This window comes from Hydractinia symbiolongicarpus, chromosome 7, assembly GCF_029227915.1.
Source record: "Hydractinia symbiolongicarpus strain clone_291-10 chromosome 7, HSymV2.1, whole genome shotgun sequence".
Taxonomy (NCBI): Eukaryota; Metazoa; Cnidaria; class Hydrozoa; order Anthoathecata; family Hydractiniidae; genus Hydractinia; species Hydractinia symbiolongicarpus.
This window is the reverse complement of record NC_079881.1, coordinates 18,238,386-18,255,876: the sequence shown is the minus strand read 5'-3', so window position 1 is coordinate 18,255,876 and position 17,491 is coordinate 18,238,386. Positions and strand designations below refer to the sequence as shown.

The window sequence follows — 17,491 nt, the reverse complement described above, 5'->3', positions numbered from 1 at the left end:
TCTATGGGAATTCTCTTTATGTATATCTTTGTGTCTGTTAACATTATTTAGTCACGTGTCGAGCGACATTCGTGAGAGCTTGTTACGATTACTTCCTCAAGATTTTATTTTTATTTGTTCAGGAACTCCTGAAGGTTACGGCGGTCACAAAGAATTACCGAAGGAAAATGACACGGTTGTCATAGCGACTGATTGGTGGATGTTGATTGACGAGAAGACAGAAGTCATAAAGCTTGATCAGTTGCATATCTTTGGAACGTTGGAAATCGACGGTGACAATGACGTCAATCACGTGATTCAAGCCAACATAATCTTCATCGCAGGGCCGTTAGGTCAGCTAATTGTTGGCTGGCCTGATAAACCCTACCCAAATATTCTTTCGATACAGTTAACAGGTGATCACAACTCGAAGGATATGCCCATCACAAGTAGCCTGAACCTTGGCTCGAAAGCTATCGGTGTATTCGGTAAAATGCAGTTGTACGGAAAACCAATGCCTACTGTGTGGACAACACTTGCCGAAACGTTGGATGTTGGTGGTAAAATATTAAAAGTGAAGGAGAGTGTTGCTTGGAAGGCTGGTGACGAATTAGTTGTCACGACGACATCGTTCGAATCAAAACAAACCGAGAAATTCCTAATTGAATCTGTGAGTGAGGATGGAAAAACAATAACACTGACTGAAGCTGCTGCACATAAGCATGTGGCGTCATCTCTACGTGCAGGCGCATGGAAGTTCAGTTTAAGCGCGAAAGTTGGTTTGCTGACACGTAATATTGTCATTGAAGGAGTTGACGCTCCCGCTAACTCTTTAGAAGGTCAATCGTTTGGTTGTCGTGTCTTGGTCGGAAATTCTCCTAATGGCAAGGGAAGAGCTGAAATCGCGCATGTGGAATTTAAACATTGCGGACAATATGGTTGGACGGAAGATTATGATCCGAGGTATAAATTTAGATTTTAAATATTTAAAATAAAAGTTATGTCTACTTTCAAAGTATTTATATTTTCTAAAGTGAGTTCTGTTCTAATCGAAGTATTTGACATATTGAAAGCAAATTAGATAAATATAAATTAAAATTATGGAATAAGAACTTAAAAAAATGATTCCGTCAGCAAAAAATGATGACGTCAGCAAAATTAATGACGTCAGCACTGATATTTGATGTTAAACGACTTCTTTATTACTGTGTCGAGTTTCATAGTCATAGCTTTTGCTCTTCGTAGAGGTGGCAAAGTTATACCCCTTCCTAAAAATTACAAGATATCCAGAATGTTGTGAGAACTTGAGGTTAAAGGACAAGGAGAACCTATCGCTTTTTTAAAATTTTAACTGTCCCACTCATATATGATGCTGTTCTTTAGTAAAATGGTTTTTAAGAGTATTTTTTTAAAAATGTTTCAAGTTGATTTAATTATTTTAAATTATCTGTTTTACTGTGTTGGCTATTATGCGAAAATATAAGAACCTAATTTATAAGACGGTAAGGTTTTGCCAAAAATTAAGAACATATTAAGAACGTGCTTATTCATTCACAGCATTAAAACAGCGTATTGTCCGGCTAAAATCCAAGAACATAATAAGAATATTTGAGGCTGGAAAATAGCTTGAGCTGAAAGATAGATGTTCTTATTTAAAAAAAATCTTTTTATTCCTACAGTTGATAAGCTGAACTTTTTTCAATCTATGTTATAATACCCGTATACGTCTGTCTGTCTGTCTGTCACGCAAAATGGTAGCTTAGCTGCACAATAGCGAGAAGCACGCAATGCGTTGTAAAAAGGATGGGAGAACCCGTGGATTTTCCACGGGCTAACAACTAGTTTGAAACAATTTAGAGTTTGCAATAATTTTATTATTATCTAAAAATGCTTGTTCATTATTTCTAATATTTATTATTTATATTTTTTCATTTCATTGTTTAGATTTTCGTTAGCATTTTTGGATGTCGGTGATGCAAGTGCTGAAGCATTCCCTTCGTTCGTGAAAGGTTCGTCCTTCCACGACGGCTTCAACGTGCATTTGGGTGTGTTCGGGACAGACAACTTGAAAATACAGAACAACGTTTTTCATCATTCTGTTGGCTCGTCCATTCAAGTATCCGGACGAAATCATCAACTCGTTCAGAATTTAGTGGCGTTATCACTGGCAGAAGCCACGTACAAAGTAAGTTTGTCCGCGTTTTTTGAAAATCCTAAGGATGTTTTTTAGGCTTTTCGGGTAGATTTGTTTGTCCTGAATTGTTTGTCTTGAAATTTCAGTAACAGTGACTAAAGACTGTTGAAAAGCCATAATTTTTTATTCCTTTCTGCTCTTTAAGTGGTACGTCCAAACTAGCTCCCAGTTTTAATTTAAATGAAAAAAAAAACACTATGAGAATTTCTATTAAATCTATAAGTTTCATCCCTTTTGCTTCATTATTGCATTTCAACCTTCCTCTCCAGGTCACTCCATACGAATTCGACATGAAATGGCATGGCGCTATTCATCTATTGAAAGCACACAACTACACGCTAGTGGAGAACGTCGTTGCTGGTAGCGAGAAGATTGGGATCAAAACATCGGGTGAAGTATGTTCAGATTCCACCTCAACCAAGCGAGTACGGAGCAACGAAGTGGTTGGATGTTTACATGGCTTGCATATTCCTGGCGAGCGTCGTTCGCAATGTGTTTACCTAGATGGCTACAAAGTGTGGAAAAGTTTCGATTATGGAATATACGCATGGCCGTCGAACAGTATCAACGTGAATAACGTCATACTCGCCGATAACAAGATCTCTCTCAGTTTGAATGTGTTTGGCGCCAATCCGAAGGCTCACGTGATTAGAAATGATTTGGTGATGGTCACACATTCTGTGTTAGTCGGTCAGTCATTGACTTTCGATTGTGCAGAGCACGAAATGACGCCGCATCATTCGACCTTTTATCCGTCACGATCGCCAAGACTGCCAAAACGTAAGCGATAGTGGGGACAATTTTTTATTTTACAATACGCGTATGTACTCATCCACTGTGTTGATGCTCTCCACCAATGTGCCCTACTAAAGCAATTTTTTTTAAATCGCATTGGTAAAAGTAATCCCACCGTCTTCATTAACTTTTATGTAAGTTACCAAAATTGAAATCAACAGTCTGGTTTGCATCCCTGTAAAAGATTCAGTTAATGGTTCGTGGAGTTAACAAAAAATCTTTGAGATGAATATTCAGTCTTCACACTCAGTCTTCACACTCAGCTGCTATTAACTGTAGCCATGTAAAATATCACTAAAATAACACATACACGTTTAGAATGTACTATATTTGTTGTTTTGAATAACGTTTCGATAAAAGATCGCATGACAACTGATCTGTTTCGTTTTTTAGGTGGAAACGTGGGCATCATGTCAAGCTTATTCAGTGCTTCTCCTGCTACCGGTCCTCCGATGACATGGGAAGCTCCCATGTCGTACCCATCAATCAGCGGGTTAGCCATTTATGACGGTGTGACTTTCTCAAATTTTACTGACGCGTGTGAAAAACCCAGCAAAGCGTTTTTCACTAATGCAGTCTATGGTGATGTCATTCATCCTGCGCAGATTGCTAATACGACTTTAGATCACGTGCTGAACCATAACAAGGTACGTCCATTGACATTTTGTTTTTTTTAAAAAAGTACGAAGTATAGACGTGTATCGTAATGTTTTGAATTTGCGATGTGAACATTGAACATGTGCATACATTCTTGTTGGTAGCCAGGAGACCAGCTTTGCGCTTAGAATACTAACGGCGCCTTTTGATTGGCTACTTCTATTGTTCTTTACTTGCGTGATCGATATTGGGAAATCCTTTGTTTTGAGCGAGAATAGCCTCACTCGATCAAATCTTGGAGGATCAAATATAATCTCGTATTATTTAGGGGGCTAAGATGTGACCACGCCGGCTTTGTGCTCATTGGTTGTTTTTAATTTCGAGTTTGCTATGGTGTGGATTTACGTTTTAAGGATTTGCTCTAACATTCGTTTTCTTCTAAGCTTTCGTATGAGAGAAACTAATTTCATTAACCTCGAAGAAAGCTTATTTAGCTAGGCAGTTGTAGTAAAGTAAACATTAGAACACAGGTGAAATAAATCCAGTGACAAAAAACAAAATTTTCGCTTAAAATTGATGAAGCTAAGTTATGTGAAGATAATTGCAGCACCTTCTAAATTCTAAATTTTATTTTACATGTATACAATCTTAAATTTTATGTACTTTTTAAAACATTTGTGAGTCTTACCTCCAACAATGGCCGAGTGTGTACAAAAATCGTTTATGAACACTGACCAGACATCTATGAACTATGATGTCTGACTTTTGAGAATCAAGAAGCTCATATCGATAATCCCAATTTTTATATACAAAAGATTGTATGATACCAAATATTGTACATGTATACAATCTTAATGACAAATAACTACAATAATTTTTCTGTTTTCAACGTTTTTTATATATTTTCTCAACCAGAATGATTATTCCGGCAGTTTGTTGTTTTCTGTAACCCAAAGGTATTGATGATGATAATTCGTCCTCATTTAGTGAAATTTCAATTAACAAAAATGTTTGTTGTATAAAAAGCTTTTTTCATTCCAGATCTTCCATCATACTCCAACAAAAAGATGGATTAACCCTTCAGATTGTGTTGACATGGATTGTGATGCCAGGCGGAAAGTTTTGATCGAAGATTTGGACGGGACGTTTTATGGCCAACGTGGAAGTTTAATTTCAAAATCAGAGTTTGGATGGGACAGCGAAGACCGATCGTGGGGATTAGGTCTGCGTTTTTTTATCACAACGGTGGCTCTGCAACTTTAAAACTGCTTCTAAAATGACGGATACTTTGATCTTGGTTTTAATCACCGTTAGATTACAATGTGAAGTTGCCATCTTGCTAGTGTTATAAATTTCACGATGATCTTGAAACTGACCTGACTGTTTTTTTCGCGGGAAAAAAATTACATAGCGCCCTACTTGCAGCTACCAAAATGGTAGATGTGGTAGTTCTTTAATGATAGCAGGTTTAAATTCGATTCAACTTCTATTCGCACTTCATAAATATTATTGATTATAGAAAATATCTAAGTTAGTCATTTTTTTTCATGTTCAGGCAATTTTCGAATACCAAAAGCTATGTTGATGAACGTCGATGGATCTGTTATCGAAGCCGATACGAAGTATCCTAACAAAGGAATCTACAGAGGAGCGTCGGATTGTCAATTCAAATCTGATTGGAACGCCTACCTGTGTTCGAACGTTAAATACAAAATGCTTATTATTGAGAGTTTAGATGGAGACACGGAAACTAGAAGACTGTCGCCTGTTGCCGTAGCAACCAGTGGCTATATTGACTTGATTAACGGCCCGCAGGACCACGGTTGGTGCCATGGTTACACGTGTCAAGAAAGGCTTTCGACGTTCAATGCTATAGTTGCAACCGGAAAGAAGTATGAAATTTACATGGCTTCGTACAACCCTCTGGACACAAGATTTAAACTGTTACATGCTGGTATTGATGATGCAATTATAATAATGTTTTTTAATCCAAAGCCCCAGCGGCTAGACGTTTACTCAGATGGTACGTAAACGTGTAGGAACTTGATGTTTTATTTTCTATTAATTTATTTTAGTAGACCGGTAACTAGGTTGGTCCAATGTATGACCAGCTTACTCAGATAGAATGAGCAATTGCATTCCGTGTTAACAAAAAAAAATTATCTGGTTGTTTTATATTCTGTAGATAAGTTTGTGTCACCGAAGAACGCTGTACCTAACAGTAAGTCATATAAACTGTATCCGAATGATCCGCAAGATTCCACAAAGTATGAGCCAGCCTTCTCTGATCAACCTGGGACCAACTGGTACGATAGTTCGAGCAACATTTTGTATGTATTGATGAAAGGCGACGGAGAGATTGTTGTACAAACTCAATCTGTTATTGTGGTGAGTTCTGTTTTCGTGTGTAATTGATGAGCTTGGTTCGCTTATTTGGAATGTCGAGTTAAATAGTCGCCGAATTGAATGCGGTGTAATATAAATCAACCTAAGTTTTTAGATCAAAATAATCGAATAATTAAAACTGATGCAAATTTGGGACTGCAAAGTATGGCGAATATGATAGTGCTTTTAAAATGTTGATCATTAGAACACGGATGTTATCTAACTACAAAGCATTCTGGACCTTAGGCTTCTGACCTTGAAATATTTCTCATGTCGATCTTAAGAACGTCCCTAAATTCTTAAATTCGACTTCTTGATTTTTTTAACATAAATTATTTTTAACTGTGCTATTCATTATTTAGGTGAATTTTGCGTTCTCTACAGAATCACTTACGGTTGATGAATTTTTTGGCGAGAAGATAGTTGCCAATCTAGCAGCGTTTTTAGGAATTCCTTCGAATAAAATACGTGTGATGGAGATCATATCTGCTGAGCAAACAAGAAGAAAAAGGAGGGCGGTGTCACCGTTAGCCCATGTTGTTGTACGTATCTCATTCTGTACTACATGGTCAATCCCCCGGGTCTTAATTTTTAGAAATGATTTAGGGGAGAAGGGCTTTTTAAAAGGGGGCTTGATAAATTGGCAACTTGTAAGCTTATCATTCAAAATATTTTTTATATTACAAAACAACGACGTGGAGAGACTGTGTAATACGTTGGTGGAGAAATTCAGCACAAAAATATATAGACCGGAAATTCTTTAAAACTAGTCGGTGGCCTGTGGGAAAATCCACGGGTTCGCCCGTCCTTTATGTACCGCATTGCATCCGTCTTTCTATTTGCGGTACCATTTTGCGTGACAGTGTTGTCAGTTCGTTTATCGAAATAGTATTCCATACCCATATACGTACCTAACTATAATATTTGTGACTGTCACACACATACATATTCATAGGCACCGGAGTCATCTTTGAAAATCAAATTTTAAAGTTTATCTATGCGTATATTCTATGTTGTTTTTAACTGAATGATAATTTGTCTTGTTAGCCTAGTTAAATTCCTGTCACTTTTCTTCATTGAAGTTTTTGCTGATAAACAATCAAAAAGATTAAGAAACAGAATTATTGACTTTTCTTCAGGTGGAGATTGGTGATGAACCGAATGCTAATCGCACGTTAAATTCCACTCTTGACTTGAATGCAGTGAACCAGACAGGTATACTCATCCTCCGTCGGTCTGTTCTCGTCGTGTGAGTTTTGTTGACAAGTTGTCATTTACTTTGTCGTTTTTAGAGTTTACTTACGACGAACTCCTAAATGTTTCAAAGGCATTGGTTGAAGCCACACAAACAGGGCAGTTAAATAAAGTTTTGGAGGTGCCAATTGAACTCATTGAAGTAACTGAACCTCCTCCGAAACCAGAAGAAAGTGTTTTTAATATTAACGAGACAGGTAATCATTCCTTTCTTTGTTCGTTTCGTTTCGTTTCGCTCCGTTTCGTTCCGTTTCCGTTTCGCTTGTTCGTTGTTTTTAAGCTGGACGAAAGTTTTTTACTCGCTGTGCTTCTTCGTTTTAGAAAATGTGAACGGAACGGGTCCCATATATTCCGAGAGGTTAAGTATAGTGGAACCAACATCAGCAATCAAATACCTGATCCCTTCAAAAGTACTACTTTCCAACGGTGTCAGTGCTACTAGTAATGAGTCGGTTCCATTTCCTCAACAACCTGTTCTCCACATGTATGATGCATTGGATAACTGGGTAAAAAATCTTGGAACGAGCTTAGCTCCGTGGAACGTAACAGCCTCTCTTATCCACAATACAGGGGATGCTAGCGCTCGCTTAGAAGGCACCACAACTGTACCCTTTATCAACGGGACTGCGAATTTTACAGATCTGCAGATCACACACGCAGGAACAGGGTATCAATTAAAATACGAGATCTCTTACCCTAGCGATGTCTTATTCTCAGTAACAGGTGATCAACGCATTGATATTAAAGAACGTGATTTAGGCTTTCGTTTTAATGCCACCATAAGCGATCCTGCAGAGGCTAATCCGATGTCCCCGCATCCTATGGTGTTTGTGTTCGATCGAGCTACCGGCGAAAACATTGAAAATATTGGCTCGAAAGGACGAAAGTGGTTCGTCGAAGCAACGCTTCAGAAACCAGAGAGTTCAAATGCAGCGTTGATTGGAGTGTCGAAAGTTGAATTTGGCATGACTCATGCCTTGTTTAGCAATCTATCTGTTGACAAAAGTGGAAGTGGGTATCGGTTGATTTTAAAAGCTTATACTGAACCATCGAGTCGATATGTTTCTGAGGAATACATTACGAATGAATTTTCTGTAACGGAGAGAAGTTTTTATTTGAGGATAGCGAGACAGCCAGCCGACTGCAACGAAACAGTTGTATGTCGCCAACAACCAATCGTTGAAATTCGATCCCAGTCCCCTGATGCTGTTGCCACTCATCTTAATTGGGACAACTTGGATTGGCATATCGAGGCTTCGTCATGCTCTCCTGACCCAGAAAATTCTTTTCTTGGAACAAAAAAACTTGCTATCCAAACTTCTGGTGTTGTCGAGTATCAAGACTTGTCATTCTATTCAATTGGGCAGAATTATCGACTTTGCTTCAAGTTGGCGGTCACTCCAGCAACAGCAAAATATGAAAACATCGTGGTGCAATCGAACGCTTTTTCAGTAAATAAAAGACTGTTTTATTTGCGTATGAAAGTCCAACCGGGTATGTATTATGATTATGAAATTTCATGACATTGTTGGTCACTTTAACTAAAACATTCACGTGATAAGATACCAAGTAAGAAAGGAGGCTGCTCATATTACAAACTTTGAATTACCTAACTTAAAGGAAACCCATGGTATAATTGATGTTGGACTTATATTATAGAGCTTAAAAAGTTGGTTAAATTTTTTAAAAAGAATTTTATTTTAATTATGTTGCATATATTATGATTTCATATTTAAGTAATAGCAAATTTTGACATTTTCTGTTATCAGTAATTTTAGACCTGCATTCAAACTTTATCTATGCATAAATTTTTTGCCAAAATGACACTCGTTTACTCGTCCCAGACCTCCTAATTTTTTTCCACTCCCTATCTCCTTTAAGTTGATTAGACCCTGCCTTTAATATTTTGCACAACTGTCGTCTAGGTAACGCAGAAGAAAAGATAATATTTAAGCAACAGCCCGTCGTTGAAATCATGGATATCGGTACAAACAAGCCTGCATCTCCACTAAAACAGACTTGGGAGATAACAGTGTCTGTGTATCAAAGTGCAAACGCGGCCGTATTGACAGGAACAAAAAGTATTCAAGTTACGACAGGAACAGAAGCAGCCTTCACCAATCTCATGTTTTCCACATATGGTGCGGGGTTTATTCTCAAATTCAAAAGCAACTATGGACATGAGGTAACGTGTAAAAGACTCTCTTATGGACGAGATGAAACATGTATAAAATTTTTTTAAAGGCACGGGGTAACGTGTATAAAACTCTTACAGACACAACGTAACGTGTAGAAAATGTGGACCAATAAGATAGTTTAATATTATTATTTCTTTATTAGATTTATTCCGATCGATTTGACGTACATTACGACAACAAGTACTACCCAGTTTTCAAATTAGATTCGCCAGTTGCTTTGAACGTGAACGAAACTACACCAAAGGATACGTTGCTGTACAAATTTACGGCGACCGACAACGATAGCGGGTTTCAGTCAGTTGTAGAATACGCCCTTTCGCCACTCAACGATTACATATCAATATCTAAGTCAGATGGCGAACTGAGGTTAACAAAACAAGTAGACCGGGAAGTGGTGGACACACTCACCATCACTATCACTGCCACTGATAGTGCTCCATCTCCGTTCGAACATTCAACCAATCATACAGTAAAGATTACAATAACAGATACGAACGATAACCCACCGACGCTAAATAAAAAAACAGTAACCAAGGAAATTATGGAAACAACCCCTGTGGACGCAGTTGTGTATAAAGTGATCGCAGAGGATTTGGATGCTGGTAAAAACGGACTGGTGACTTATTCAGTTGCTTACACAAATGATAGCAACGGACTGTTTACTTTGAGGAGTGACACAGGAGATTTGGTTATACAAAGTAAGTAGCATTTGTCCATTGTTAGTGAGTGACCGCTCTCCAGTGGTTAATGGGGTTTTTTGATGAGATTTTTAGTCGTGATTTATACTTTGTGTGGTTAGCCTTACTGAATTCCGCGGATATATCCTGTCTATTTTTCCAGGAGGAATCATAAAGATCTATAGTGTTTAAAGCTCCCATTTGTGCTACAGAAATTTGTTTTTCAAAATTTCTGCCCTGGATTTATTGGCCATTTTTATCTTCAAATTGCGGTGTTTTTCGCAAAGTAGGTTAGATTGAATCGGAATTAGCTGTTTCTGTGAATTCTGGTAAAATCCTGTCAAGAACAAAAGAGAAAAAAAAAACAGAACAGAAAACATAAAAGTTATTACTGTCCTTTACAACATCGTTAGTAGTTATAGTTTCTTGAAAGAAACGTACGAAAGTAGTTCACTGTCTTTTATTCTACAAAAGAACGGTAGAAAGTAGCTCATTGTCTTTCTTTCACAGAAGGAACATACGAAAGTTGCTCATTATCTTTCTTTTTTCAAAAGGAACATACGAAAGTAGCTCATTGTCTTTTGTCTATAAAAGGAACGTACGAAAGTAGCACATTGTCTTTCTTTCACAGAAGGAACATACGAAAGTTGCTCATTGTCTTTTTTTTCTTTCTATAGAAAGAACGTATGAAAGTAGCTTATTGTTTTCTCATTATAGAAGACATCGACCTTGACACGAATGAAGCAGCGGATCCAACTTACGAATACCATATACGCGCGTCAGATAATGGCCACACGCCGTTACACGCAGATATGAGAATATACGTGAAAATTGTCAGGGTGAATGAGTTCACGCCAACAATATCAGGAGATAGCGCTTTATCAATTAACTTGCTTGAAGATTTGGAAGTGAATTCAATTATACATCAGGTAAAATTTAAGAATAAAAGCTTAGGGAATGTCTCTACACCAACTAAGCTTTTAACAACAGATTGTCTGGGCTTATTGTATTTGTACATAGTGTGGAAAACCTATTTTTGTCAAAGAGAAAAAACTAGGAAAAAGTCCAGAAATAATTCTCTAAAATTCTGAGTAAATTTTACGTGACATATTTCAATTAAAATAATCCAACTTCGTAGGATTCAATCTGGTGCTAAGAACAGTTGATTACTGAAATTTGAAAATGGTACTTGTAGTTTTGTTTAACCAAAAAACCTAAAACCATTTTATAATTTAACCCCACAACAAAGTTTTTTTTGTTTACGTCGAGTACGATATATTTTATACCTGCAAAAATATAATATTTTAAAAGATGTTAGATAGAAGTACAGAGGATATTAAGAAGTCTTTTAATCGAGCCACTTTGTACCAATTTACCTGTCGATTTTTGCCTTAAGGGTTGCATTTCTCTCATTTGTTGCAGGTGATAGCCACCGATGCTGATACAGGCTCTGATGGAGAGCTCACCTACACCATCGCAACTGGAAATGGTAACAACCAATTTGAAATTGACTCAAGTGGAAAAATAAAGCTAAAAAAGACACTTGACCGGGAAGCGCTACCATCTTATAAACTAAAAGTCGTTGTCAATGACAACCCTATCACAGGTACAGCCAAACAGGCGTCTGTATCTATAAATATCGTTGTAGACGATGTAAATGATAACGCGCCAGTGTTTACTGTGTCAAAATGTGAAGGTTTTGTGTCCGATGATGCCCCTTTGTCAACAAAAGTATTGACTGTGTCTGCTACCGATGCTGACGAAGGATTGAATGCAGAAATCGTTTATACTTTGCTCTCCTCCACAGATAGTTTTCTCGACTTCTTTACTTTTTCTGCCGACAGCTTTATTGTGAAGTCCGACTTAAATCTTGATCGCCATGATGTGTTGAAAATGGATTTTAATGTTGTTGTTAAAGCGCAAGATAAAGGCAATCCAGTTAAAAGCGATACGCTGAACTGTGCTATCCACGTGACCGGTAAGAACATATACGCTCCGGTTTTACAGCATCATCAAGAGTTGACCGTGATGAATAATCCGGAATTGACTGTTGGCTCTCAGATCGCTAAAATTAATGCCAGCGACGAAGATTACGGTCCCGATGGAGAACTCACATACGAAATAAGCAATGATGTCAACAGCGTTTTTGAAATCTCGTCTACCGGCGTTGTTACATTAAGACAGTCTCCTACAGTGGGTTTTTATTCTTTGAATATACGTGTATCTGACAAAGCATCCGTGGCCAAACGGAAAAGCGTGAATGCCACGCTACTTGTGTATTTTAAACAACTTCCTATCGAAAATGTTCGTTCAATGCGTATAGGTAATGTATCAGACGAACAAGTTTGGGTGGCTAAAGATATGACTGTTAAACTTCCAGTGTACGTCCAACTTGGTACTCAGTACCTAGAGGGCATAGATATTAACATCGAATTTTACGGCGACAAAATTGTCATTGATAGTGTGACCAGTGATTTTGAAATTATTAGGCTATCTAGTTTAAAGATCAAAGTCATTGGTCTTACTCATCCTGATGCTCAGGTATTCGGTTATGCTAAAGTTGCTGACATACAGGTGACAGGCAAAGAGGCAGGGAGATTGGAATCGACCATGACTGTTTTACATCTTGTTGATAAAGAAATGAAAAATATTCCTGAGTCTAGTGCTAAACCCAGGGAATCTTGCTTGCACCAGCCTTACTTCGTCAATAATGACTGCTCATATGACATTCTGGATGCCTCGTTTATTCAAACTTATGTTCGTGAAAAAGAAGCAAAGTTTTCTACTGATTTAGGCAAGCAACTGACGTCGGTGGAAGCGTCACAACTTTCAGCTATGGATTCTGATAAGAACGGCCAAGTAGATTACAACGATGCACGGTTTGTTCTGAATGTCCTGCTTGGTCGTGCTTTAGCCATCACTGATTACATTGTGATGGGTCCTGGTGATTTACTAAAAACCAAAGAGAATTGCTCGTTGTATGTTTCTGCTGCACTTAAATCTCTCACGCTTGACGCTGACAGCGATGTTCAGGGTGTTTATGTTCTCTTCACCTACCCCGACGCTTCGCTTCGAAATCAACTGAAAAACTCCTTCATTGTAAGCGAGTCAAGTTACATTCTGCCAGTCAGCAGTGACGTTAAATACGGAGATTTCGTTTCCATCAAGCAGTTTGGAACGAGTTACGTCGTAAAGTCTGCAGTTTCGCAAATCTCCCTTGATAACATGGGCGTTTCCCTTTTATTCACGTCGGCCGCCGGCATTGTTACCACTTTCGTGAAACCAAAAATGAACAACTCGCCTCAACGGATTGAATTTAAAGGAGCTTCTTTAACGTTTGATTCGACTGTGTCTGCACAAGTGAACGTTAACATTGGGAAAACATCACACAGATGTCGCAATCCTTTCAAAACAACTCGAATGGTGATCAAATTAAATGGGAAATACGAACAGGTGGTTCTATTCCGGGAAGCTCAGTTTAAGGCAGAGATCAAGACATATATCACAGGACATTTTAAGCGCACGTTAAACAAAGATCTTCAGGTAAATATTGTGAGTGTGGAGGCGGGAAGCGTCGTTGTCGGATTTGATGTCGTCCATGAAGCTGAAGACACCGACAACATTACCAATCAACTAAGTACATCTTTGAGAAACGGAGATTTTGTATTTCCGTTCAATGGAAACAGCTTGCCCGCATACAACACTTTGATGGTCAACGGTGAAGTTAGAACCGTCCCAGAACAAGACGAGGACGATAAAACAGTGACGTACATCATTATTGTTGTACTTATCGTAGTGTCATTGCTATTCGCAGGCTTGTTGTTTTACTGCTTTTTCAAGAAGAAAGACAGAAGCAAGAAGAAAGATAAGGTCGTAGAGAAAAAAGAATGGCGTAAAAATAGCTTGGATGAGGGGTCGGAGAACTGGCATTACGAAAAGCAGCCGGCTATGAGCAGTTCATATAACCGTGGCTTTTCAGATGAAACCCTTAGCGTTGTGGGGGGTTCACTGCGTCGAAATATAACGATGGAGAACGGGTCATACGAAGAAGTCGTCGGAGGAAAGTTGGAATACGTGGCTCCCGTCACACCTGTACACAAGATTCGTTCAAGCTTGCGAAGAAGGAATACTCCGAGAAGTTTGGCTCAACTTGAAGCCATGGAATCAGTGATGGACATCGCACCGACACAGGTATGGTTTTTAATTTTTTGTTGTATATACCTTCCAGGTTGAATGTTTTTCAGTTAGATTTTTTGCAAGTTTTATTATTTACCCATTTTCGCTAAATCAAATGTGGAAAATTAAAACTTTTTACAAAACGCGAATATAAAAAACCTAACAAATTTAAACCTTTTGTTTTGCTGTTCGTTGTTGTTGTTGTTGTTGTTGTTGTTGTTGTTGTTGTTGTTGTTGTTGTTGTTGTTGTTTTGCAAATTACATTTAAGACTGAAATAAAAGCTGCAAAATATTCTTTTTTGAATATTTCGCAAAAAGGTTGAAAAAAGCTCAATATTTGAATAAAATATTCGCCAAAATTATAAGTTATTTTTGCTCCATCTATAAATGTGCGTTTCAGTGCTGTTAGAATTGTATTTTTTATTGTTAGGGATATCACAACGAGGGTGTGGTTACAAATCATGAAAATATAATTAAAGATTATATTGAAGTCGAAGATTCGAACCATCCTTCAGACGAAGAAGGTAAGAAGAAGTATCAGCTAGGTCGAATATTCTATTTTAAGCGATTTAATTTCGCGTAGATTGTTTTTTTGGACTAGTCGTTAGCCTTGAGCAATCCACAGGTTAGCCTGTCGTACATATCCCGGCTAACGCTATTTCATGCACCCGTAGCATTAACTAGCGATTCGGTTGCCATCTTGAACGCACACAAATACGGATGTTATTATAGAGACGACAATTTTTTGATTTGTCCCAAACTTTAGGTTTCAAAAATGATTAAAGTTTGTAAAATTTCGCGTGAATTTGTTTTCGTGGACGGCCATAAATTTTAAAAGGGTTTATTTAGTTGACTTAGTGCATTACTGCTCAGAAATAAGGGGGTTAGTTTTTTTTGTTGAAGAAATACATTTCTTAGCTGAATCAAATTAAAAAAAAGAAGCCCTGCGGCTTAAAGATTTTCGTCATTACCACCCTAAAAGATTCTGAAATTTGAAGTAGACCTTAAAAACGGAGAATTATGGGGTAAACGAATCATTGAGTACCAGCACACAAATATTTTTTGCCTGATAAAATAAACGAATTTAAAAATATACTATTCAACTCCCTAGCTATATCAATAAAGCCACTACGACCAACCAGACAAGCAAGGGGCGAACAACAAAATGTAAACACTTTTAGTCATGGCTTTACACGGAATGTTCTGGCCACATGAAGAGTACACAACCTGTGGTCAGATTGGTTATTAAATTAGCTGGTTATAAAATGAGGCATATTCATTGGCTTTTGAGAAAATCAAATTTCCCGAGGTCTTAGCCTGGACACAAACTTAGCAACGTCCTGACTTTGTGCTGTCGCTATCTATATATCTTTTTATCTTTCATCAGCTGATTTTGAGGATTCCGCCTCGCGTAGCGTTGACAGGAATTAATTAATTACGATGCCACAAAGTGCTTGTTTTAATAAATAAATTTTTCCTGAAATTAACTCGCTCATGCAATTCTCTATAATAATAATGGCCGTATTTGTGTCAGCAGGAGAAATTTGTGCTCCAAAACACAAAATGAAATATTCTAAGGACAGGCGAACCCGTGTATTTACCCCCGAGCCACCGACTAGTCTTATTTATCATTTGGACATTAATAAAAAGTAAAGGTTCAAGAGAATGCGTTGCTACGATACAACAGCCCATGTATTTTCATCTAAAAATATTCTGTTTTGTTTCAGACACTGAGTACATTAAAAGAATGGAAGTTCATCAGCTGACCCCCAACAGCGTCCTCGGATTGGAACCATGTGGTTTCACACGTGTAGAAATTAACGGAACGCTGTCGGAGCTTCGCGCCAAGTTGAAACAGACATTGCTGAAAAAAGGGGAACACTTTGCGTTCATGTCGAAGGAATTGAAAGTCATTCATCCGAGGAGAGAAGAAAACGTGATCGTGAAAGATGTTTATCGCACTCAAGTCAGAATCAAAATACTTCAGCAGAAAGGTTAGTACTTCACATAAACCAGCATATAGTTAAGGTATTATATTCAGGTGTTCTGTGTTGCGTTAGCTTTACACAGAAGCATCAAGTTAATTAGGGCTATTTCTTTGGAACTTGAGAATAATTGTACGTGATCCAATTGTTTAATTTCTCGGGGATTTTAGCTGACGTCAGCAATTTTTTTAAACCCTTATATCTTCTTAACTGTTCGTCAAAAGCACATAACCCTATACATTTTCTTCCTCAGCGTTTCAAACTCTATGCATAGAGGCAACGGATATAATTATGGATTTAAACTTTACACAACAGTGCGTTGAAAAATTTTTGAAAAAAAAATTATTGGCTGACGTCAGCAAAATTTGCTAACCATTACATCTTAACTATTCGCTGAAAGCCCATGATATTATATATTATTTTGATTAGCATATCAGTTCATATACAATACAGGCAACAAGTAAAATCATGCTGCCATCACCAAGTGGATTTTTTCACCGGTCTTATCGCCTAGTTTTGGTTAATTTCTAAAAAACAATTTTGCATTAAATGCAACCTAATTTTCCTGTTCTTTGATCAATAAGATGTAATTTTTTTTAGATTCGGATGTATTGTTTTGTTCGTGCGGTGGCGTGGCCATGTTGTTTTGTGACAAATGCTCGATGAAAGGTTATTGTTCAGATAATTGTCGAGCGTTAAATAGTTGGGGTCATCGAGACGTGTGTCGAAACAACATCACCTAAACATGGACAACTCATTTTCCAGCATATCGTAATTTTTTTTTCTAATTTGTTTAATTTTGTCGACAAACATCGAATTTTGAACGAAATGCAATTTTATTGAGAATTGATATCACACTGTACAATAATTTTACACTTCACTTAAAGGTCTACCATTTTTTGTGCCTGCCATTATTCTTTTAGCTTCATTCGGCCTTTCCAAAATAGTTCCTTTTTTCTCTGATAAACTTCGGTCAATCTATTTGAAATAATAACGAAAAGACCGATAATAATTTTGAATTTTTACCGCACTTTTGCATAGAATTTTTTGTTTGTTTGTTTGGTTACATTTGTAAATATCAACAACGTACGTAACTACCACCTCATGTAAACAAACACACCAGATTAGCGAGCGCTTACATTATCCGGTATTTCTATTTGTCGCGGAAAAAACTTGATTATGAACTTATTCAGGTTTTCGAATTTTCAACCTTCCTTACCAAGTCGCGTAATAAGAAGACAAATTACCATA

At 37.5% G+C, this 17,491-nt stretch overlaps 1 protein-coding gene across 1 annotated transcript in view; it reads left to right on the top strand.

Annotated features, from left to right (window-relative positions):
* LOC130649542 (fibrocystin-L-like) overlaps positions 1-17,383 on the top strand; it is a 41,094-nt gene extending 23,711 nt beyond the window's left edge. Inside the window, exons 30-47 of the mRNA XM_057455836.1 lie at positions 123-942; positions 1,924-2,164; positions 2,443-2,953; positions 3,362-3,615; positions 4,607-4,787; positions 5,121-5,588; positions 5,751-5,953; positions 6,313-6,492; positions 7,090-7,165; positions 7,243-7,401; positions 7,526-8,698; positions 9,130-9,389; positions 9,545-10,100; positions 10,797-11,008; positions 11,502-14,270; positions 14,686-14,779; positions 15,983-16,249; positions 16,841-17,383. Coding sequence (XP_057311819.1) covers positions 123-942; positions 1,924-2,164; positions 2,443-2,953; positions 3,362-3,615; positions 4,607-4,787; positions 5,121-5,588; positions 5,751-5,953; positions 6,313-6,492; positions 7,090-7,165; positions 7,243-7,401; positions 7,526-8,698; positions 9,130-9,389; positions 9,545-10,100; positions 10,797-11,008; positions 11,502-14,270; positions 14,686-14,779; positions 15,983-16,249; positions 16,841-16,983 — 8,567 coding nt within the window. The 3' untranslated portion in view covers positions 16,984-17,383. The remainder of the gene's footprint in view (positions 1-122; positions 943-1,923; positions 2,165-2,442; positions 2,954-3,361; positions 3,616-4,606; positions 4,788-5,120; positions 5,589-5,750; positions 5,954-6,312; positions 6,493-7,089; positions 7,166-7,242; positions 7,402-7,525; positions 8,699-9,129; positions 9,390-9,544; positions 10,101-10,796; positions 11,009-11,501; positions 14,271-14,685; positions 14,780-15,982; positions 16,250-16,840) is intronic.
* The last annotated feature ends 108 nt before the right edge of the window (positions 17,384-17,491 follow it).